Source organism: Azolla caroliniana, unplaced genomic scaffold (genome assembly GCF_043228905.1).
Source record: "Azolla caroliniana isolate FFs.n. ecotype wild unplaced genomic scaffold, voAzoCaro1.0.p SCAF_5, whole genome shotgun sequence".
Classification (NCBI taxonomy): Eukaryota; Viridiplantae; Streptophyta; class Polypodiopsida; order Salviniales; family Salviniaceae; genus Azolla; species Azolla caroliniana.
This window is the reverse complement of record NW_028230440.1, coordinates 407,149-429,501: the sequence shown is the minus strand read 5'-3', so window position 1 is coordinate 429,501 and position 22,353 is coordinate 407,149. Positions and strand designations below refer to the sequence as shown.

Genomic DNA, 22,353 nt, shown 5'->3' with positions numbered 1-22,353 from the left:
CTATTGCAATTGGTTTATTTCTCTATTTATCCAACCTTCCTCTCTCACTTGGACTCAAGCTTTTCATAAAGTTCACAGACTAAAAGAGAATAGTCCTTACTAGTAGCTTGAATGATAGAACACACATTGTAGGGGGTAAATGAGAAAATTGTGAGGGCAATGAATGGTGAATATAAGTTTTTGATAAGATGAGCTCCTTTGCTTTTGTATTTAAACCATAATTTTGCATTTGGTGATCTCAATGTCTAGGTTGCGAAGGGCGTAAAGAGAGTTAAGGTGAAACTTGAAAGGCCTTTGTAGATCAATGTGGTTGGTGAGTATCCAAACTCCTAATTTTGAGCAATTGAAAGGATAAAACTATCAAGTTGAATTGGCCAAAAATATCCCATGAAAACCTGTTTGCATCCACGAGGGGTGGTCATCAACGTGGGAACATGTAAATGATTCTCAGTGTGTTGTAAGAATACAAGGGAATGAATGTATGGAGTAGACAATGGAGGCATAATCTTTCCTCCATTATCACAAATATCTATAGAAACAGTCCCTAGCAGAGAGAGAGAGAGACTCGTGATAATCAAAGCCGAATAAAGCATGTTCCACCTTGCAATAAAGCATGAAAATCATCCTCCCTAGAAATAGATATGTATATCCTTAACACATTCAATGAAGGGAAAGCCATGGAAGCATATATGTAGAATCATCCTCCCTAGAAATAGATATGTATATCCTTAACACATTCAATGAAGGGAAAGCCATGGAAGCATATACATATGTATGTAGAAGTTTGCTCACTTGTTGCAACCAAAATTCATTGTGAGAATACGTCCAGAAAGGCTCCACACCCACATAGGGGAGAAAAATGGCCTTACGTACACGTAGAAAGGAAAGGAAAAGAAAAGAAAAGAAAAGAAAGAGAAGTGGAAGTGACTTGTTTTATGGGCCACTGTCGTGGGAGCCTCCAAAGGAAACAAGCGTATGCAATTTCTTAAAGCTACATCTCTACCGTATGTTTTCGTAACAACAACTTACAAGGGAAAGAAGGCGAAGTACTCAAAAGAAGAAGAAGCAGCAGCAAAAGCCTGGTGTGAAGAAACCTCCACTGGAGGACACAATCTCTCTCTCTCTCTCTCTAACAACGCTCACAGCACACTCTCTCTCTACAGTCGATCCTTTTCTGTCTGTCTCTACAGTGCTCCCCCCCCCTTCCCCCCCCCCCCTCCTTCTCTCACATACACACACTGTACACACACCGAAGCCTGTTTCTTCTCTTTCCTTCTGTTCCACGCCATCGCTCATCTAACCCCACGTTTCCATCTGCATTTTTTCTTTTGCACGTTATTCTCTTCTCTCATCATTGCCACCGTCTGATTCTCTCCATCGCCATTCAGACTGACTTTTCACCCATAATTCATCAGCTCTCACAATGTGAGCTTACTTTCTTCGTCACTCCTCACCGTCGTCACCATCACCATCATCTTCATCTTCATCTTCTTTAATGTTCATAAGCTGCCCGCCGTTTCAGAAACGAAGAAACCTAGCCACACAAGGCACGGGCGAAACGTGTTCATGTTCCGAGCTTCTAAGAGTACAGAAAAAGATCGCAGACTCCACGGCATCTCAACCATTTCTGTGAAGCCAAAGCAGCAGGAGATCACATAAGTTACGAAGAGACGTTGAAGAACAGGAAAAACGTATGAGAAAAATGAGAAACCTCTAAGGGAGCGGGAGAAGCGTGCCATAAATGGGGAGACGCACGAGGAGACAGGAGAAGCTTGCCGGAGTCATCCAAGGAAATGGGAGAAACGGTCATGCTTCCAGATTATGAGCTCGCAGGGAACACTCACAGTTTATATGGCTTCTGGACCATTTTCCTGAAGCAATCAAAATGTCTGCTCCTGTCACACCTTACGAACGTCCCAGAATCCGAAGATCAAACCTGGTACGCTTTGCATCTTTCTGTTCATCTCTTGATATTTAAGCACTGCATTGCAAAACTGCAATAGTTTTCCGTGTCAAATCTCTTCAGTGGCGAGTTTCATCAATCCGCATTTTCTTCCTCCGTGAATGAACAACCTACACTTTCCATTTAAGGACCTATATTTCCATCTAAGTACCTATACTCTCCGCTTAAGGAACTACTGCATTATATACATTCATTCTCCCTGCATTTCTCGAATTTCATGAAAATTTTCTTCAGAATGTGCTTGTATTGTTTCACTGTTTGCAAATTAAGCTAGCATGTTGAACACATTTTACCTTCACATTCTGTCACATCAAAATGAATCTAATTTTTACTATGATATTAGGAAACTTCTGGTTACTTACATGCTACCTTTCATTCCATATGGTGAAAATGATGATTGTTTGCATGAGTAACAATTTTCATTTCATATGCTGAATAATATGATTGGTTTACTGATCGAATGTGTGCTGAGTAAAGATGATTTTTCAATATTTAACAGCCTTCATTTCATCTTTGTTTCTGTAGGTCTTCAAAAGTGGACCTTTATACATATCATCGAAAGGTAAGATATATTCAACTTCCATTTCGTCTGTTGCTTCTATATTTCTTCAAGAGCAAATATTTTTATATATGTTCTGACCTTTACTGCATCTTTCACACATCAGAGGTTGAAAGACAAGTCCATAGTTCACTATTTTAATGCCTCAGAATGCAATTTTACATTTAAACACTATAGATATACTGAGAATAGTGAAAAGCTTGGTACATTGTGTGGATAATTGAAATTGCAGAATCCTCTCTCTTAAAAAGTCTCAAATTCAAGTTCAGAAAAATAACAAAAACTATTCTTTGATGGTAGTTGTCGTAAATGCAGTATGCATGAAACTGTTTATTGATATGCACAATCAGTTCTTGCTATTCATGTGACATGAAAACCCTATTTAAATGTAGATAGCCAAACCAGAAATATGTTTTGAACCAAGAAGATATTAAACTCTTGCACTGGTGTCTTTAGGTTTGGGGATAAAATAAAGTAAAATAGATTCTAGAATGATTAATCTGAAAGGCCAAGAATTATCTGGTATTTGAACTGAATGATTGGGAAGTTGACATAAAGTTAATTTTAATGGAGTTTAATAAAATCCAGATTTGCACTTGCTACTTGTAGAGCACATGTATTTCAAGTTTTACTTGAAAACACATTTTATGCTTGTAATTCAGTGCTGCTATGTTATTGTGAAGGTATACATAAGGTTCATCATGAATTACTTCCACAGAAACTAACTCTGAATGGATAAATTGTTTCAGTGAGAGTAATTAAGTGTATATTGAATCTTAATCTGCTTTGACCGAATATATTTTGTACCTGCGATGCTGAAAGCTTGCAGCACTACTAGTTCATTGAGCTAGTTCCAACTTTTTTGAATGAGCTACTATAGAGAAAAGAAACTTTTTGTGACAATGTACGTGCTTACTGAAATGCTCTCTTGGAAAATTGTCTTGGCATTGAACGATAAAAAGAAAGATGCAGTAAAGTTCCTCCTATCTTTAAAGTTTAATGTTTTCTAATGCATTAAAACGTGAAAGTAAATGGTTGCTTGCAGCAACTAGTGATGTGTTGAGTCAAGTATATATGTTGAAAATGTGGAACTATTAAAGGTTGTCATAATTTCTGATAGGTCTGGGGTGGAAGTCATGGAAGAGACGCTGGTTCATACTCACGCGCATCTCTCTGTTCTTTTACAAAAGTGACCCTGTGAGTTATCCACTTAAAATTTTAAAGTATGACTTTATATTTCTAGTCAATAGTGATCAAAATTATAAGTAAATACACCTTCAGAATACAATATATGCACCGAGGACTTCAGAGGATGTTTTAAAGTAATTGTGTCTAATTAACAAATTATTAGAACACATAGATGTACATGCTCCACCTATATACTATGCACAATTAAACTGTCTGAACAAGTTGTAAAGTTATGGGAAACAGTTTTTGACTCATTAATTTCACAAATGTGTAACAAGTTTGAAGTTTGAATACTTTTGTGGATGTGCGCAAATCTGAAATCAAGAACCATGGTAACAATTCACTGCATGTTTGTCGCACAAGTTTGATCCATTATTGACATTCATTATATTGAGATCTTGATAGATTTGATTAAATGTCAATCAGACCACTGTAACGAATATACATTTGGGATAGAATGATTCCGAAGTCTAGTTTGGAGGATAGAATTTTGAAACATCACTTGTATTCTTTAGGAAGAACTATATATGTCGGAATCTGGAATTTATGAATCTTGTGAGAGAAATATGTGTAACATCTAAAGGATTGAAAGTATATTCCACATGGAAGTTATTCTACTAAAAATGAAATAAACACAAAATTATACTTGCTTCATGCTTTGAAATAAAGACCTTACTGTATATAATGTACATGTAATGCACCTAAGCTTGAGCTTTCTGTGTATGGCCAACTCTGTTCCTAAGGATTAAACACACAAACTATTATCTATTGTAGACATTATTTAGAGAATGCTATGGAAAGATGCTGACTGTAGACCAAATGGGTAAGCAATTGATGATCTCATATTTTAATTGGAAAAATCCGAATTAGAAAAGGGCCAACTATGTATGTGCATGCTCATTGTAGCCATTTAAGGGGAACTATTATTTGTACAATTGCACCCTGTTATTTCTTTCAGATGAGATCCTGACGATTGTACAGTAACATGTAACATTACAGTATAAATTATTGACATTTATCTGATACTTGTCATACAGAATGTGCCATCAAATAAGGGAGCCGAAACAAATTTGGCTTTAGGTGGGATAGATTTGAACAATTCAGGAAGGTGCAATTCTCTTTCTTTCTTAAGACAGATTCTCTTACAGTTCTGTGCAGTCATGTATTTGGATTTTCTAACTAAAGTTGTGTATGTTACCTAGTGTACTTGTTCGGGAAGACAAAAAGTTGCTGACTGTCTTGTTTCCTGACGGGCGAGCATTCACCCTTAAGGTAATTTTCCATGAAGGACCTAATAAAAACGAGGGTGTTCTGGTTAAATTATGAATAGATTCAGGAGCTTCTTGAGAGGAAAATGTTTATTTTGGTTTCTAGACATTTTTAAATATTAATGACGTTTTAATCTTGAGTCCTTTTGGATTTTTTTTATATTATTTTTTATGTAATTTGATTCTCCTTTTGTTTTGGCAAGTCTCTCTTGTTTGGTCTTATAGGCCATTTTGGCCTCTTAAAAGGCATTAATACATCCTTTCTTTCTTTCTTGCTCTCTCTCTTCAGAGATTGGTAATCCTCAATACAAATTTTTGGTTTCTATCTTTTTTTAATCCTTGGTTTCACCAGGCCAAATCTCCCCATTGGATAAGAATGTCAAAATAACTAGACTCATTAGTTTGTTTATGAACTGATGATATGAGTAGGTAACATTCATGGATGATTGAATTCACTGATCCAACTATGCAGGATACGTCAACTTGAACTTCCTCTGTCATGATCTGTGCTTATGAATGTCTTTATATAGATGTCGAAACTTTCATCTTGGATATGTGATATCACATCTCATGTATTATAGGCGGAAACCACAGAGGACCTAGATGACTGGAAGGATGCTTTAGAAAAAGCCCTTGCTGCAGCTCCCAGCCCTATGCTTGCAGGCCAAGGTGGAATATTCAGGCATGATTCAATAGATGCTGGCGAAGGTATTTATCAACAACTACTGTAAATGTGGTATATGTGCATTTTGGGGTTGTGATGCCCCGACTTCTTATTTTCTGTCTCACTTATTTTCATCTCTTTTTCGTGTGTCAGGTAGGGAACGGCGACCGGTGAAATCTTTAGTTGTGGGAAGACCAATACTTCTTGCTCTAGAAGATATAGATGGAAGTCCCTCTTTTCTGGAAAAAGCATTGTGCTTCATAGAGCAATATGGTATGCACTGAAGATATAATTTCTTTAGCTTGACTCTTAACCTAGATAACTTTAACACATGTTCTTTGGTCAATGAAAATATCAGGTGTGAAAGTTGAGGGTGTACTTAGACAGTCTGCTGATGTTGATGATGTGGATCAACGGATACGCGATTATGAACAAGGTACATATTATTCCGCCAAATATCCAAGTATTTGCATTGTTCAGTTTCCATATATGTTTGAGAGAGAAGTTGAAATTAGCTCAATGGGTACTTTTTATTTGTTATGTAAAGATGCCATATTACAGTAACCATTTCATGAGTGTCATATGTGTTGTTGAACAATGCCCTTTTTATGTGAGATACAAATAGAAATGATTATAGTTTATGTTTCAGCAGTCATAAGTTATGTTACACCGTAAGTGATCAAACTAACTACAAGAATATGGCAGTAAATGGCACTCATCCACTTGTTTTAAATAGTAAATAGCTCCACAGACTCTTTGTTTTTTTATGAAGACTGCAGCTGAAAACCAAAGTGCATGCCCCAGCTCCAGACAATGTCATAGAAATAATGTTAACGTCAAGAAAAATGTTGAAGTCTCTTTGTTAACCATATATATGATGTAAAAATTCATTCGAAACTTAATTGATTCATTTCACCACAAATATACAGGGAAAAATGAGTTTGGAATAGATGAAGATGCTCATATTATAAGTGATTGCATGAAGGTACTTTCTCATTTCATCTTTTCATTGACACTGAGCTCTGTCTCTTGCAATCATACATTTTCGAGAATAAATTTCCATGTGTCTGGCAGCATGTTCTCAGAGAGTTGCCTTCATCACCTGTACCCACTCCTTGCTGCACTGCCCTGCTTGAAGCCCACAGTAAGCCTTCTTTACATGTTCATAATCATTTTTGCAGTTTGATAGTAAACCTCGTTTTCCATAAATATGATTGCTGGTAGGGATGGAAGGCAAGGAATCCCGAGTCATGGCTCTTCGCTTGGCTGTAGCTGAAACTTTTCCTGAACCAAACAGAAGGCTATTACAAAGGTATTTTCTTTCTTTATCTTATGCATTGTTATGGGAATGGCTGAAGTAAGCATGTATCTAACCATTCTGCTGAACTTCTTGTACAGCTGATATAAGCTCTGTTTTTGTGCAGAAAAAGACATCAGTTAGATAGTTGTGACTTCAAATTTATATGTTTTTGCAATAATCTCATATGGCAATTTCTTATGGTCAACTCATTTTATAAACCATTTAATCATGATTAGTTGTAAGATTTACTCCGCCGTATATTATGTACTATCTCCATGGGTTTGTGAGCGAGAAATGCCGGAAGTCAAGTGTAGTGAATCAGAGAGGATATAAACTTATCGTTGTGCATATATTAATGACCGACATTTTAGCTGCCTCATTTCCATGTCATCAAGGTAGGTTGTGACATATAAATCCTCTCCTACAGTTGCTTTAAATACTCCTCTTATTTTTTTATGTAACCACTCACCTACTTTGTCAACCAAATCAGTTAAACTCTTTAAGAGAATTTTGCGAATATGTTACGTGTGGTTCTATAGATAGCGGCACATCATTCTCTCACAATCAGTTGGACATCTCTGATTTCTCTTTTCTGTGGGCATTATTCATTCTCAGTTTCCTGTTCCTTCTTATCAGCCATCTTTAGTTGAGAGCATTCTCTTCTGTTGATCAGTCTTGCACTCTTAATCACTTATTCTGCTACTGGGGGATTCCAGTCCTATTATAGCTAGTCATCTCTATTCATTAAGTTTTCTGTGATTATCTTACTTCATCATCAAATGTTTCTGATCTACTAAAACTTTAAATTAATATTTGTTCCTTCTCGGTTCCTTTCTGTGATCCTTTCTTATCCACTTTTTCTGGATGTCACAATACCTTTAGTGTCTTCTTCTCAGATTCGGCAAAACTGCCTGAAACAATCTACCCTATTTGGCATGCAAAAGTGCTATGCTGATAGGCAATCATATCTGTAATTGTCTTAAAAATGCATAAATTGCAGTGAAGCCCACTAATTTTGTTGAATTTCCATCCTGGGAAGAAACCACAAAATGTACTATTTCTTGTTCTCAACATTACCAACATTGTTCTCCAAGAGTGTGCCAATATGACATGTGCATGGTGTATGACAGCCATTCAACGACCGGTACCATATCAAATCCTATGCTTGGTTCCTCCAATGGGAAAGGGAATTTTGGGACATTCATTACTCACAATAAAGCTTCAGCAGTGGTCTAGCTTGTAAATTGCTAGAATTATGGGACAACATCTTTGTAGTGGTGGAGGATTTGACTTGAAGAGAATGATGAGCATAATGGTGAATTCTGGAAAAGTTTGAAGGATATTATCAATCACTAATCACTGATCATCAACTTAAACTTTCTACTTTGGAAGGATGGTTTGTCTCGTTTAATTTAACTCAGAACTCATGGCTTACTTTGAAACACTTCAGCTCCTTGGTTGCTTCATTATGCTGATCTAGCTTGTAAATTGTGGGAACTATGAGACATCATTGTAGCAGTGGAGAAATTGATGTGAAGAGAATGATCAGCATAATGGTGAAAATACTGGAACAGTTTGAAGGATATCATCAATCCCTAATCACTAACCGTCAATTTAACTTTCTACTATGGGAATATGCTTTGTCTTGTTTAATTTAACTCGGAGGTCATAGCTTACTTTGAATCACTTCAGGCCCCTGTTTGCTGCAGTAGGCTCAAAAGGGAAAATAATGAAAAAGGATATTGATTACTGGTAATGTCGCAGAATTAGGGCAGTAGGAGTCGGGGTGCTGAAAGAAAAAGAAGGGTGATGAAGCTTGTTTCAGGAACCCAGTCAACTATCTGTCACTTCAGACACGACATTGTATAGGACACTCTTTGTTGCTATCAGTTATTTTCTACATTCTGTATAAGCCTCTGATTGGATTGTACATGGTGGATCTGCTACATGTATGAGATCTTTTCGAGATTAATTTTCTTCTTTATTCATCATGTCTTCGGCCTGTCACACATTGTGACTCTAATTACGTCTCAGTTATCAGGGGTTTGACACATTCCAATTTTTCGTTTATCTTAGATAGCTAGCTATAATCTCAATATGTGCATGAACTCTCTTTTAATAGTCTTTCTGTCCCGTCCTATACAGAGCAAGTGCCTAAATTACTATTGGTGACAGCAAAGCCATCATTTTCAATGTTTGACTCTGCTGCTGTTTTGACCTTGCCAGCATGGGAAACAACACTAGATTTTATTTCAGAAAGCGGTCTCTTCTCATGCATCAAATCCTCTTCACTCTTTTTGTTTTTGGAGATTACTTTAGTCTTATAAGTACAAATCTGAGGCTTTTGAAAAATTCTGCTCATGGATAACAATGACCAAAGTTGAAAATAGATGAAAAGTAAAAGACAGCTCTGTACCCAGGAGGATGGGGGGTGAATTCAGCACTGATGATTTTGATCGATCTTGCACTTCTGAGGCATCTGCTGACAACTTAGCATTCCCTACATTCACTTGCACAATGGCGTATCAGAACAAAAGAATCACGTGATTCCTTAAAATTCCAATGGCATTTTTGCATTTTTGCTGTGATTATGCTCCAATAGAAGCCTTACAGAGTTCAACACGCTTTCCAACTTCCCATGGTAAGTAAGAAACCATCGGTTCCCATTTTGACATCTTTGGGTGACCTGTTTACCATCTCCAAACACTTGATTGAAAGTCTCAACATTAATCTTTATTGGCTGTATACTGTCTCCAAATGGTTATTGGCTATATGCAAATGGTTTACCTACATATTTATAGATAGTATCCACATCATCACATGCAAATTATGATATCTACTACTGTTGTATATATCAGTGCATTGGTTTCCTCTTTTGCATTTGCATGCATTGCACAAGGCTTAATCTAATGGTCATGTTCTAAGGCTGAATCTATTGACCTAATAACAATCTTGTAGTTTATGTTGATGATGTTATCTTGGCACTTTGGTGGGCAGAAAATATTAATTACATCTTGTGATCCTTGGAGCACACATTTGAAATTACCAATCTTGGATTTCTGCTTTGCTTTCAGATTTTTAGGACATACAAAACAACACAATGCATCATCATCTCTTAACAGAATTACACTCAAGAAATTATTCAACAATCTCATTTAATTGTCATTTGATCACCTGTCCTACTGACCAAGGTGCCAATCTCCAAACATTTCTGGCTAGATATTTCCTACACTGTCAACTTACTGAGAACAAGAACTCTTAAACCAATAGCGTTCATTCAAACCACAAGATTCAAGTAATATCCTATAAATAGTCATCTTGAAATGGATCAAAAACAGGAATTAGGATTGTCTAAAAATAAATTATATTTTTCGTTCCTATAAAATGCTACGTATAAATCATAAAGACAAACTCCAGATAGGAATTGTACAACACAACTTGTACACATGAAACAAGAGAGGAATAATAAGATTGCATGCTTCTTTGAGTTCTAAAGAAGCTAACAACATACGCATATTATTTTTACTTAATATTCCAGAGTGCTTAAAATGATGGGAGCTGTCGTCGACCATAGCTCTGAAAATCGCATGACAGCATCAGCTGTTGCAGCATGTATGGCTCCACTGCTTCTGAGACCTCTTTTGGCGGGTGAATGTGGACTTGAAGATGAGTCAGATATTAGTGGAGATAATGCTGCTCAGCTTCTAGCAGCCGCTGCGGCCGCGAATAGCGCTCAAGCCATAATCACAACTCTCTTAGAAGATTATGGTAAAATCTTTGAGGTATTCATATTTTCAATGATTTATGTTTAGCTTAGGATCTAGTTTTGTAATATCTAATTATCAATATTATTATTGAGAAAATAGTTTCCTTACAGAATTTTGTCATTCACTTGCATGATTAGGTTATGATTGGTTTGATCCTACAAACTAGGGGTTTGAACCTAAAGAATAGGGGGTTCATTTGCACAAAACTAATAACAGGAGCACATGCCATAACTTGTGATTATTTTTTTCATGATGCCATTCACTCACATGATTAGGTTACGATTGGTTTGATCCTAAACCTAAGACGATCATTCGCACTACATAGATTAGGTGGATGGTTTTTCATGACAGAATCCCCCCATCATAGAACATCGAAATATCTATATCGCAGTTGGTATAAAAATTCAAATATCATTATGTCTAGTGAATTATTCTTGATAAATTTGGCTGTTTGGCATAACGCTATAAAGTTCCTCCTTTTAGGCATGTACTGTTGATGCAAATCAGACAAGTTTTGATTCATATCCACATGTGGAAGATAGTAGTAGCGAAGGGCTATCGGATGATGATGTCCCACAAGTGCATAATGGGGGTTATAATGATGATCACAATGAACTTCATATCGATGGAGACAATGCAAATCAGCTTGCTAGTAGGACCTTCAGTGAGAGCAGTGGTAATGAGGAGAGTGACATCTACGATATAAAGGTGAGTATACGTTCTTCTGGGCTCTATATGTAATGTACAATATGAATTCTTATCGGTTTTTCGATGGTGCTTGAATAATATATAACCCAACATGGACTCTGGTCTTTCAAATGAAGGTTTTTGAAACTGGTGACTCTGAGGTTGATTCTTCTAACTTAACGATTAGCTCATCACGCAAGAAGAAGATGAAAGGCCTGTCTCAGTATATTAGTTTGGAATCTGAAGAGAGGCAACAAGATAATGGGATTAACACGCCAGTTCCTGAAAGCATAGTGTCATGGGCAGATTCAGAAACACCGTCAGCTAGCCCAAATATAACAAACCATAATGGTCATATAGGCGAGAAGCTAGTGCCAGGGGCTCATAGATCTGTCCCTAGTAACAAATGGGGTTCTGTTTGGGGCCTTCCATCGGTAAGCATGCAGCCATAATTCGTTAAAACTAAACTATATATATAATTGGATGAAAGATATTTTTGGACCTCTCCACTCTTTTAATTATTTGTATGATTTGTGATTAGATTAGTAAGAGGACAAGTGGGATGGATTCATCAGAAGATGAAGAGTGAGTCACTTACAAGTCACTTTCTATTTTTGATATTGCTATGCCTTATGTTTGTGTGATTTAATAAACTCTTCACCTGTTTGTTTCTTGGAATATCACACTTTTTGAAGTTTGAGCATTATATTTTTATGATATTATCATGACTAATCTAAGCATGAAAAGAAAAGTGAAGATTCTCACTAAAAGGGAAAAGTATAGACATTCACTGTGTTTCTCATGCCTTGCTAATGAAGCCTTATAATGCTTCTATCATCGTAGAAAGTCATCTCAAGAAATCTTGGCAGCACTTTAAGGTTTGAATAATATTTGTGTGGTTCTTGTTACAGGCTTGCGATACAAAGACTAGAAGCAGCACGAGAAGAGCTTTGCAATAAAATTGCGAAAGAGGTTGAAAAACTGCTCTTTAAGAAGGTTTCTTAAAGAGTGGATCATTTTTTTTTCATGTGATGGAACTTCGCTTATTTTCCAGGCAAAGGGGAATGCGGCATTACAAGCAAGTCTTGAAAGGCGAAAACAAGCCCTCCATGAGCGGCGAATTGCATTAGAACAGGATGTGGGTTTGCAATCTAATTTCTCTATTTGAATTTTGGGATGGTGCATGGTTTTTAGCTTCAACAATGTGGATTTGTCTGTTTGCATTTTTTAAAGAGTATCTGGAATATTGCAAATTCATAAATTGTTCGTATGCAAATTTCTATTTGTATATGGTCAAAAAGTTTCCATGTGTATCTTAATGTCTAGCCATATTGATGTTTACGCTAGTTTGTGTTTACTACCCCAATCCACATTGGACATGTCAACTTCATACATCCAGATATCACTGCATGCTTTATACATTTGAAAAATAGCTCATGTTTTATGATTGCTTTGAAATGATGTGATAAGAAATGATGTCATCAAAGACAAAGAAGATCAGACTCTCAACGATCAACTCTAATTCGTTGAGACTATAGTTATGAATGGGCCCTGACATGCCATAGTTCCATCATCAGAAAACTTGGTGCATGTACACCTGGCAGCCATTTGCATAGGATTCTTAGAGTATGTTACTGGCTACAGACAGTGAGTGCAGTGTCACAAGAAAATTCATTGTTTCGTAAAACCCCTTAACAGATATATTTTCATTTCATACTTATGTATGAAACATGTGTGGAAGAGATTATAAATAAATCATACAAGACTCACCCCATGACCAGTCGTGATCTATGAATACAAATCTAAGATTGTTATCTAGTATTTATTATAAAGATCATGTTTCCAGAATATTTAAAGGTAGCTGAAGGATTCCTGAAAAAATAGAGGCGACAAGCAGAGAGCTGAATGGAGGAAGGATACATTATATCCATTGATGCAATAGAAAGGAAAGTTAGGCCTGTTGCTCCTTGTTTGGTTATATCTAGTTGCTGCCCACTCATCTCTCTTTTCCTGCATCAAGAAAGCAGCAAAACATGGAACTACAATCTTTAGAGAGATATTTATGGAGTATTTCTGGTTCTCAGGCTTTACATCTAGATTATGAAACTAAAGTAAAAGTGTCAATTAGTAATGAATCGACTGGTTTCTAAGTCTGAGTAAACAACTGATTTGGGGAAATCTGTGAATTATTATTATAATAGATCGTTTTTCTGTTGCCAAGTATTAAAGTAGGTGATGATGTCTAACAGATGGGTGTCTGACTGCAATCTTTTTTTAGTTATATTCAAGTTCTTGCAATAGTTGTAGTTTTTATTCCCTTAAGCATTATGCCACATGGTGATTCTGGTGGGGATTTATGTAAAGTTACTGAAAGCCCAGTTTTTAGTAAAAGGAAAAATGCTCTTTCATTCTTTGAATAATATCTAATTGCTCGGACAATTTTCTCTCAAACTGGGAAAAGAAAATTGTTTTTTAAAAACCCTGCATCATATCCAACTTCTTGAACATTTTCCCTCTCTAACTGGAGATATAATATGATATTGCAGTGTCAATATTTTACATAATTACTCAAACATTTTCCTCTATAACTGGGACAAGAAAAAATGCTATTGCTAAAGTCTGGATCATATGTAACAATTTAAAACTTTTTCTTTTTAACTGTGCTGATTTGAATTTTGCAGGTGGTTAGATTACAAGAACAGTTGCAGACAGAGAGAGACTTGCGTGCAACTTTAGAGCTTGGTTTAGGCATTCATTCTTCACAGTCACAAATGCCAGGAACTCTTGATAGCAAGGTTGTCATATAAATATTGGAAGGAAATGGAACCATAGAGAGGACACAATTTGTTAGGAATGCCTTTGATATAAGGGAAAATCTCTGATATACCCATGGTTTTTTCTTTAATTGCCTGATGCCCATTTTCAACCCCCCAAAAAGCAATTATATGTTCACTGCATGCCCTTTTTCTCAGTTATGTAAGCTATTTCAGCAATTTTTGGTTGATGCATTCCCTTTTCCCTTTGTTTTGGTGTTGACATGTTTGGGCATTATATTCCGTTTCTTCCATGTTATAATGCATTAAAACAAGAGAAAGGAATGCCTGTGAGTTAATTAATATTTAGACTGCATGATTTGCATGTAGTGCAGTTTGTTAAGATAATGTGAAGTGACTGTGTATTTTTTCTGATAGGTTAGACAAGGGCTGAACTAGAGGAGATTGCAATAGTTGAAGCTGATGTAGCACGTTTAAAACAGAAAGTTACAGAGCTTCACTTACAGTTAACCCAGCAACGACAACAACAAGGTGGTTCGATAGCAGAGACAAATGAAAGATATCAACGTGTAAAAAATCTCCAAGCTCAACAGTATGGAAACACCGTTTATCCAAATGCTAATTTCAGTTTATTTAAGATCGTTTTGATTGCTATACTGCCCTGCTATTTTTGCTGGCAAAGTTTGGCAACACTTGTCAGTGAATGTCTGATTTGATTTATTGTATACTTTGCAGGAAAATTTTGCAGCAAGAGATGGAGCGGACACTGGCACTTTGTCACAATGAAAAACAGAAAAATAATGAGGTTGGGAAATTTGAATGAAGTCTATTGTAGGTTTTGGTGTTTTCTTGTTTTTTCACTTTCTGTTTTGTACCAAACACTAAATGCTTCCATACTTGTTCATTCTTAAGCCTATTTAACATAGCCATTTATTGATTAGAGCTTCATCATTGTGTTTATGAGGTCTTGTCAGCCCCTTCTTTTGTTTTTCTAGCTATGAAGGTATTACTGTACGTATTCTAAACTTACATTTATTGATATTTTTCTCAGCTTGAAGGCCGTAATGGGTCAGGACACTCATCAACAACCCTAGAGCATGCTATATTACACCAACACAATGCATTAGCAGAAGCCAAGGTTTCTTTCAGTAAATTGAAGTACCAAATGAAGATTTCTAATCTTTCTTCATGTTTGGAGCAACGAATTGAAGATTTTCCATTTTTCTAGTTCTGTTGTTTATGAGCAACTGAATGAAGTTTTCACATCTTAATGCTGCTTATAACCTGCAGCCGTATATAGTTTGTCGATATGTGTTGTTTATAACCAACAAACTGAATATGTTTTCATTCCTTCAAACATTTTATTCAGGAGACACTGAAAGTAGAGAGGGCACGAGGGATGGAATTACGTCGAAGAGCAATGCAACAAGAGGTTGTGGCCCCAGGTGATTGGAGACAACTACAATTACCAGCTGGACCATCTTCGAGTGGAAGACAGTTTGCCTGGAGACATGGTATGGATGGTCCAAGGTCATATGACACATCGACAAACTATATAACTGTCCCTTCCTCAGACATGGTAAGGATCAAGTATATATTGATTGATCAAGCATGCATGAACTAAATAGGAAGTTGTCTGAGCATATGACAAATATTTTTTAATCCTTTGGAATTTAACAGAATGTTTTCTTGTCTTTTTATTGAATTATTGATTCCTTCATGTTGTTTTAGAACAATAAAAAAAGTACTCCTTATAGCTAGGATAATATGACCCCTGCCATAACAAGAGTTGAAATATTAATTTTTAGCTTTTTACTGCTAATATTTTAATTATTAACTTTTTATTCTGTCAGAGAGATCTTTACAAAGTTCACTAAGATTATTGCATAGACCTATTACTCCATTTAGGGAAATGTCTGGTAGAGTACTAATGATTGGATCAAGGTCTTAATCAACTCATAAAAGCTAAATACTGGTAGTTAAGCTTGTCTTTTTGTTTAAAAATGTAGAGTTGATATTACTGAATCGTTATATATGGCCTATGCTTTTCATGTCACTCCTAAATGTTACAAACCAACACGTTCAAAAATTTCTTGGTGTTCTAGTGAATGAAATACTAAGAAACGGAGGAGATTGGTGATACAGAATAAAAGAAAAAATTTACACACAGACAAGGGATGTTCAAAAATCATTTAGCGTTTTAGTGAATGAGGGATCAAAAAAAGGGAGAGTTGTTAGTAATGAAGAAGCGAGATGGTGATGAAATGTCCACTGGGGGCCTCCATGCATGACCCATGGGGAGCAATGTATAGAAGTCTCGATGAGAGTGGGATTCAGCCCCATGCTATTTTGAACCAGAACCTAAATATTATGCCTTACAGACTCTGAGAAAAAGAAATATTAACATCTACTAGAGGCCAAATCGTCCTATAAAATCACGATTGCCAATATGGATGAATTCATGTTATCGATGCTGAAACAAAAAGGAAAGTTCTAGGTTTCCAATAGAATCGTGATAATGATCTTAACACATATGGTGGAATGATTTGGAGATGGTTAGTTAAAGCATGAAGTGCATGGCTAGTGTGTTGGGTTGGTTGGTGTGGTGGAGGCATCTATTTCGGTGTCCTAATCTTGCTCTCAATCTTGTTTTCACATAATTTGAAAAATGTATTGGTTCTAGTTATGTGAAGTGTTTGTTTTGCTCCAGGACCTAGTTGGTCGGAGGAAACTCTCAGTTGGCCTAATGCTTTGAGAACACTATTTGGCATGCAGATGTCCATGTACGTTAGTCTCTATATGAGTCCATCCCCTGAGAAGCTCATAAATTCTCTTTGGGGGAATAGGTCTTTTTGGATAAAGAGTTGCCATTGATCTTGCCGCAATACCTTTTTCTGTTCATTATTTTGGAGTTATGTACTCAATGGTGAGGCCATTGTTGGTAAACCATCTCATCACCTGTAAGTACCATGATCCTTCTGTGTGCTCTGTTGTTGACATTTGCCTCAGTGCTTCAAATGTCTTATGTTTGAGTGAGTCAATCCTTGGCAACCAGGATCATAGAAAAGTGCCATTTGTGCTTGCAGGTGTGACTCGTACACTTACGAACCCACTGCTTTAACTTGCCCTTTTCTTAGTGTGGAGGCAGCTGGTCATTGAGTAGCATTCCTAGGTTTATTTTGAGCTCTTTTTTGCTGTTGAAATCATTGTGTACTTGGATAAGATTCCAACACCAACATTGCTGTCCTGTGAATGGGTGTACCTATTATAAAGTGTTCTCTTTGCTGTCTTGTGCTGTGCCTACTGCCTATAGAAGGCGTTCTCCTTGCAATAAATCCACTTTTTTAGAAAAGCAATTCTTCTTATTTTATTTTATTTAATAGCCTTGCTGTTAAGAGTTTAGGGTTTGTTATATGACCCACTTTTTGAGAAAAGGGTTTAGGGTTGTAGTATGAGTGCTTAAGCTTCATTGATGTCTTTTCCCGCTCGCCAAAATTTACTGAATGGGGTTGCTTCTTCTTTGCTATACACAAGCTTGGTGCACAATGCCCTTCTTGATCGGGAGTGGCATTTAGTGACTCAGGGACACGTGTAAACTGCTCAATTAGTTGTATCTCATGGCTCATCTGCTTTTTCTTCAATTGTAGTGTGCAAAGTTCGATTCCCTGTAGTCGTACTTCTTTCTTTCTTAAGGTTTGTTACATGTTGGTCAATCTTGTCAATCCTTGTCATGGGTTCGGTGGTCCTTATGAGGGACAGACAAAAAGAAACATTAAATCCCTAAAGACTCAACATGAACCCTAAAATGCAGCAAGAGGAAACCCTAAAATGTAGCAAGAAGCCTATAATGCAGAAACTCTAAAACACAGTGACCCTAAAGCACGAAAAGGTATATAAAATACAGCAAGAAACCCTGAAACCCACACTCACACACACACAGAGAGAGAGAGAGAGAGAGAGAGAGAGAGAGAGAGAGAGAGAGAGAGAGAGAGAGAGAGAGAGAGAGAGAGATTGAGATTTTTGTCCTGTCAGGTGACGAATTCCATAATGTATCAGCGCCATTCAGTGATGCCGTCTTCGGCTCTTCTAGAGTTAAGTTCTCGATTGGATTTCTTCAAGGAGAGGCGCTCACAACTTATGGAACAGCTCCACAACCTTGATCTAACATTCACTCCCTCATCTATCAATGGTCATGATGGATTGTATTCTTCATCGTCATCACCGCATGCCAGACCACATTAGTGTTGTAGATTTGATCAACAAATGGATTAATTTTATATAGATATAGGGCAAATGGCTATATGTGACAAACACACTGTCCTAGATTTGATGGCACTGACGGATGGAGAAATGCTTTTATGGGGGGGACTTGTTTCTATCATCTTCAATGCCATATCTTTCTGTCATTCTCAATATATATATTGGATAGATTTCTTGTCAAGATGGTTGTGAAGTATATTGAAAATTGAAAGCTTTTGGTTTATGTAAGGTTCTTTTGTTTTATCATGACAAGATAATTGGAGCGGGCGGGGATATTTATATTACACTACGTACCATCCTAAATAATGTTTTCTTCTGCTAAGGAAATCTTATCAGGGATTTTACCAAAGCAAGTTTTACATTTCCATGAACTAGTCATAGTGTCAAGTAAGTGAAAAGATCCCAAAAAGGATGGCTTGCTTTTTTATTAGTACCTCTTGGTATAATTTTAATGCAAATCAACAAATGAGCCCTATCAATTGAAAACCACGGGTCACTCACTGACAATAGAAGACTTTTATGTACAAAGATATTCTAGTGTTGCAACATTTTGACTTTTACATTGGATGGTTCCTCTGTAATGATTCTTCTTTTTTATAAATGGTTCTTTATACAAAGTGTTGATTTTAATGTTAAAGAAATGGGATACAACTCTGGCAAGAGAGGTAATCTATTGAGTACATGACTTGTGGAAGGCTATGCTCTTTAATTTTTCAGGGTGTTTTCTAATGTTGAGGGCATAATAAGCTATAGTCATTGTTTGTGTGAGAACTTAACAACGAACTCTACAAAGAAAAAAAGACTTCATAGTATGGGTATTTGTAGCTGATCAAATGAAGTGTGTATAAAGAGTAGTTGGAACATCGGTGTACATGTCCATACACATTCACACAAATATGTATGCCTTTACGATGGCATTTATGATCATGTGATGGTTGTTAATGTTGGTTAGACACTGTTTGAAATGGTTCAAGGAAATAAATAACCTTTACCATTGACTTTTGATGTAGCCCAAATAATAGTGACAATGAATATACTTTGATACTTTTTGAATATACTCCAAAAAGATTCTTAAAATATGCCTTTCTCCGGAGGAACAGAAACAATGGAGGCAAAGGAAAAGAAGGAGACGCGCAAGACAGAGAGAGAGAGAGAGATGTGAGTAATTCTGAAAGGATGGAAGAGATTGAGGTGGTAGAAGAGGCGGAATGTTCATCATCATCAAGTAATGTGGAAAGACAGAGAAGACATGGTGGCGATGAACATGGATGGGCTTCAGGAGTAAATGAAGTAGAGACACAAGTGGAGGTTGCCGTGGCTGTGGGGAGGAGCTCTAGTAGCTCACAAGCGCTCCGATGGGCATTGGAGAATCTAAATGAAGTGTCCCATGGTCATGGCCACCACCACCTTATTCATCTCCTTCATGTTCAATCACCCATCCGTTATGTCCCCACCCCATGTAAGTCTCTCTCTCTCTCTCTCTTACATATCATGAACATAGGCTTAATGGTAAGGTAAAAAAGTTTGGAAGTTATCGTTTCAAATCCTCTTCTCCTTACATGATAATATTTTGGTCTCGTACATCATATTTGACCTCCGAAGATGATAATAAAATCTATCTCTCTCCCCCCTCTTTGTCTCTAGGGATACAATATCCGTATGTGTTGCTTTTGTTGGCTTGCTAGTATTTTTTTATCTCCTATACCGTTTCAGAGTAGAGTTTTTGAGTCCAAAAACATTGGTTGACATGAACTGGGACAAGATCAAAGTCTCACTCTTATACCTCACTTTATTTATGGATAGATAGATAGGTCTATTGAGTGTTGTTTTTTTTTGTTGGGGGTGGGGGCGAGAATTTATGGGACGTTGATAGATTGGGTGTGGGGGTATATGAGACATATATGTTTTGGAACTTTCCACCGGAGGTGCAATAAAAATTGATATGAAGTGGAGGGAGGTGATGCTAGCTATTTGACATAGGAGAGCTATAAGTCTTATAACGAGGCACCCTTGTTGTGAATGCAATAATGGTTGCTGTGGATCATGAGAGTTATGAGAGTCTCGTGATGAGTGAGCACACATAGTATAAATGTGTAGTGAGGCTCCAACAGTCGCTTACCAATTACCTTGCCATAAGTTTTGCTAATTTGTTGGCAATGTTTCTTCCCTTTTGATCCAAGGAATAAATGACACTTGCACTAGTTGTGCTATTTGGGGCATCATGCATTTAGGTCATAGTTTGTTGGTTTGCATTGCCTCGTCTAGGCAAACTATTGTTTTTGAAACCCTAGCTTGAGAAGTCTCAAAAAGAGAACAAAACATGATTACTCTAGTTAATGTTTCATAGGGACTATTTTTAATCAACCACAAACATAACACTTGATTATAGATTGTTTTCCCTATGACTTTGTTGCTTTCTTTAACTAGCGTCTCAAGTTCGTCAATGTGTAACAAGGCATTTTGACCCATTGTGCTTTGTATGTAATTTCTTTGTTTTCATTTGTTTCCGGCACTCTTAGTTGTGAAATTTGACAAAAATTGCAGTGGGCAGTAGCATTCCAATTGGACAAGCCAGCCCTGACATGGTCAACAAATGCAAATTACAACGTTTCGTGGAGACTGAGAAACTGCTTTATCAATATCAACAAATGTGTGAAGAGAAAGAGGCATGCACCACGAAGTTGAGAATATGTCTCCCCAAGAAATGCATGTACATTGTTTAAAGTGTTTTACTTAATACAACGCTGAGTTAATTTTATTCTAAAGTTTGATTGAATGGTAACCCTCAGCCATGTATTGTTAAATTTATTGTCACTTCAGTATTGCAATGAACAAATCTATAGAACGAATACTTAGGCATAATTATTTGAAATATAATGCAAAAGTCTTCTGTTCGAGCATGCAAAATGAACACATCATGCATATTTCTCGAAGCTGATTATGACGATTATTTCATTTGGTTATTGTATTTTAGGTAAAGTGTGAAGTGATATGTACAGAGGGTGAGGTAGTGGAGAAGGCACTTGTTGATGAGATAAGCAGACGATGCATTCCCATGTTGGTTCTTGGAATCTCGTCTCGAAGTCGACTAAAAAAGTAGTGAACATCTAAAAAAACTTCTCTTTCAATGGAAAAACTGTTTCAAGCCACCATAACGTATTGTGTGAAAACATGACATTTCAGGGCTTTCAAAGGGCAACCTATTGCATCAGTTGTCACAAAAAACGCTCCAGAATTTTGTGATGTGATTGTTATAAACAAGGGGCAAGTCCACTCAAAAAAGGAGGCAATGAAACCAAAGCTTTTGGATGGATGACAACATCCAAGCATCCACTTTCTAGTAGATGGGGAGGCAAAACAAAGCATTCCCTTATGAAAACCAAATGGAATTGTACATACAGAAAGAAGCACTTGTACATGTTTTCTGGGTTCTTTCTTTTTCTCTTTCATGAATGATAAGTATAGAGAAATGTGTCGAAATGGAACTTACGATACCAGCCATGCTAATATCGTCAATAATAAAAACTTGCTTTGCAATAACTCTCTTTGAAATAATCGGCACAAGAACAACAACATCTTGTTACCACACACATGCACACAGGATGGAAATTTGGCTCTGATACTTGGGGAGTAAGAATTTTTACAAGTCAAATGATGAAAGTTAGGTATTTACAAGGACATCATTAAGAGTTGAGGAATGTTCTGGTAAAATGGTAGAAAATTAAGCTTTCAATACATGAAAGTCAAAGGTTGTTGTAAATGGGCTACGGACAAGTGAATGCACTATTAATGTTCAGTTTTCATAGCTTTCGCTTGTGCCATTACATATTTTTTCATGTAATTATAGTTGTAGAATACTTAGCAATGAGCATATGATACATATGTGAGGTACTCTAAATCTATTCTACCCTTTTTTTTAATAC

General features: G+C 36.7%; 3 protein-coding genes across 4 annotated transcripts in view; all 3 read left to right on the top strand.

Moving 5' to 3' along the window:
* The window catches only part of LOC147863437 (Calcineurin-like metallo-phosphoesterase superfamily protein), an 82,892-nt gene that overhangs the window by 16,876 nt on the left and 43,663 nt on the right, over positions 1-22,353 (top strand). The gene's annotated exons all lie outside the window — the stretch shown is intronic.
* Positions 1,231-18,651, top strand: LOC147863446 (rho GTPase-activating protein 7-like). 2 transcript variants are annotated; one of them, XM_087319233.1, is made up of 23 exons: positions 1,232-1,939; positions 2,489-2,525; positions 3,643-3,719; positions 4,748-4,818; positions 4,913-4,982; positions 5,560-5,686; positions 5,796-5,915; positions 6,001-6,078; positions 6,572-6,627; positions 6,717-6,786; positions 6,867-6,954; positions 10,481-10,724; positions 11,193-11,417; positions 11,534-11,830; positions 11,938-11,981; positions 12,308-12,368; positions 12,451-12,534; positions 14,078-14,191; positions 14,593-14,762; positions 14,906-14,975; positions 15,222-15,308; positions 15,540-15,749; positions 18,203-18,651. In XM_087319233.1, exons 1-23 carry the CDS (start codon positions 1,886-1,888, stop codon positions 18,410-18,412), a joined length of 2,664 nt encoding a protein of 887 aa, XP_087175359.1. In that variant the 5' UTR covers positions 1,232-1,885; the 3' UTR covers positions 18,413-18,651. The 2 variants fall into 2 exon arrangements, with proteins under 2 accessions (XP_087175360.1, XP_087175359.1); XM_087319234.1 differs by lacking the exons at positions 14,906-14,975; positions 15,222-15,308; positions 15,540-15,749; positions 18,203-18,651 and having other exon boundaries at positions 1,231-1,939; positions 14,588-14,762.
* LOC147863445 (U-box domain-containing protein 35-like) lies at positions 19,543-21,970 on the top strand. The gene is made up of 4 exons (XM_087320608.1): positions 19,543-19,889; positions 20,975-21,096; positions 21,405-21,526; positions 21,614-21,970. The coding sequence occupies exons 1-4, from the start codon at positions 19,607-19,609 to the stop codon at positions 21,744-21,746; spliced, it is 660 nt and encodes a 219-aa protein (XP_087176734.1). The 5' UTR covers positions 19,543-19,606; the 3' UTR covers positions 21,747-21,970.

Coding starts and splice junctions, on each gene's coding strand:
- LOC147863446 (XM_087319233.1), top strand. CDS start 1,886: ATGTCTGCTCCTGTCACACCTTACGAACGTCCCAGAATCCGAAGATCA. Junction 14,976..15,221: donor AAAAACAGAAAAATAATGAG/GTTGGGAAATTT, acceptor TATTTTTCTCAG/CTTGAAGGCCGTAATGGGTC. Junction 15,309..15,539: donor ATGCATTAGCAGAAGCCAAG/GTTTCTTTCAGT, acceptor CATTTTATTCAG/GAGACACTGAAAGTAGAGAG.
- LOC147863445 (XM_087320608.1), top strand. CDS start 19,607: ATGGAAGAGATTGAGGTGGTAGAAGAGGCGGAATGTTCATCATCATCA. Junction 19,890..20,974: donor CCGTTATGTCCCCACCCCAT/GTAAGTCTCTCT, acceptor CAAAAATTGCAG/TGGGCAGTAGCATTCCAATT. Junction 21,097..21,404: donor AAATGTGTGAAGAGAAAGAG/GCATGCACCACG, acceptor ATTGTATTTTAG/GTAAAGTGTGAAGTGATATG.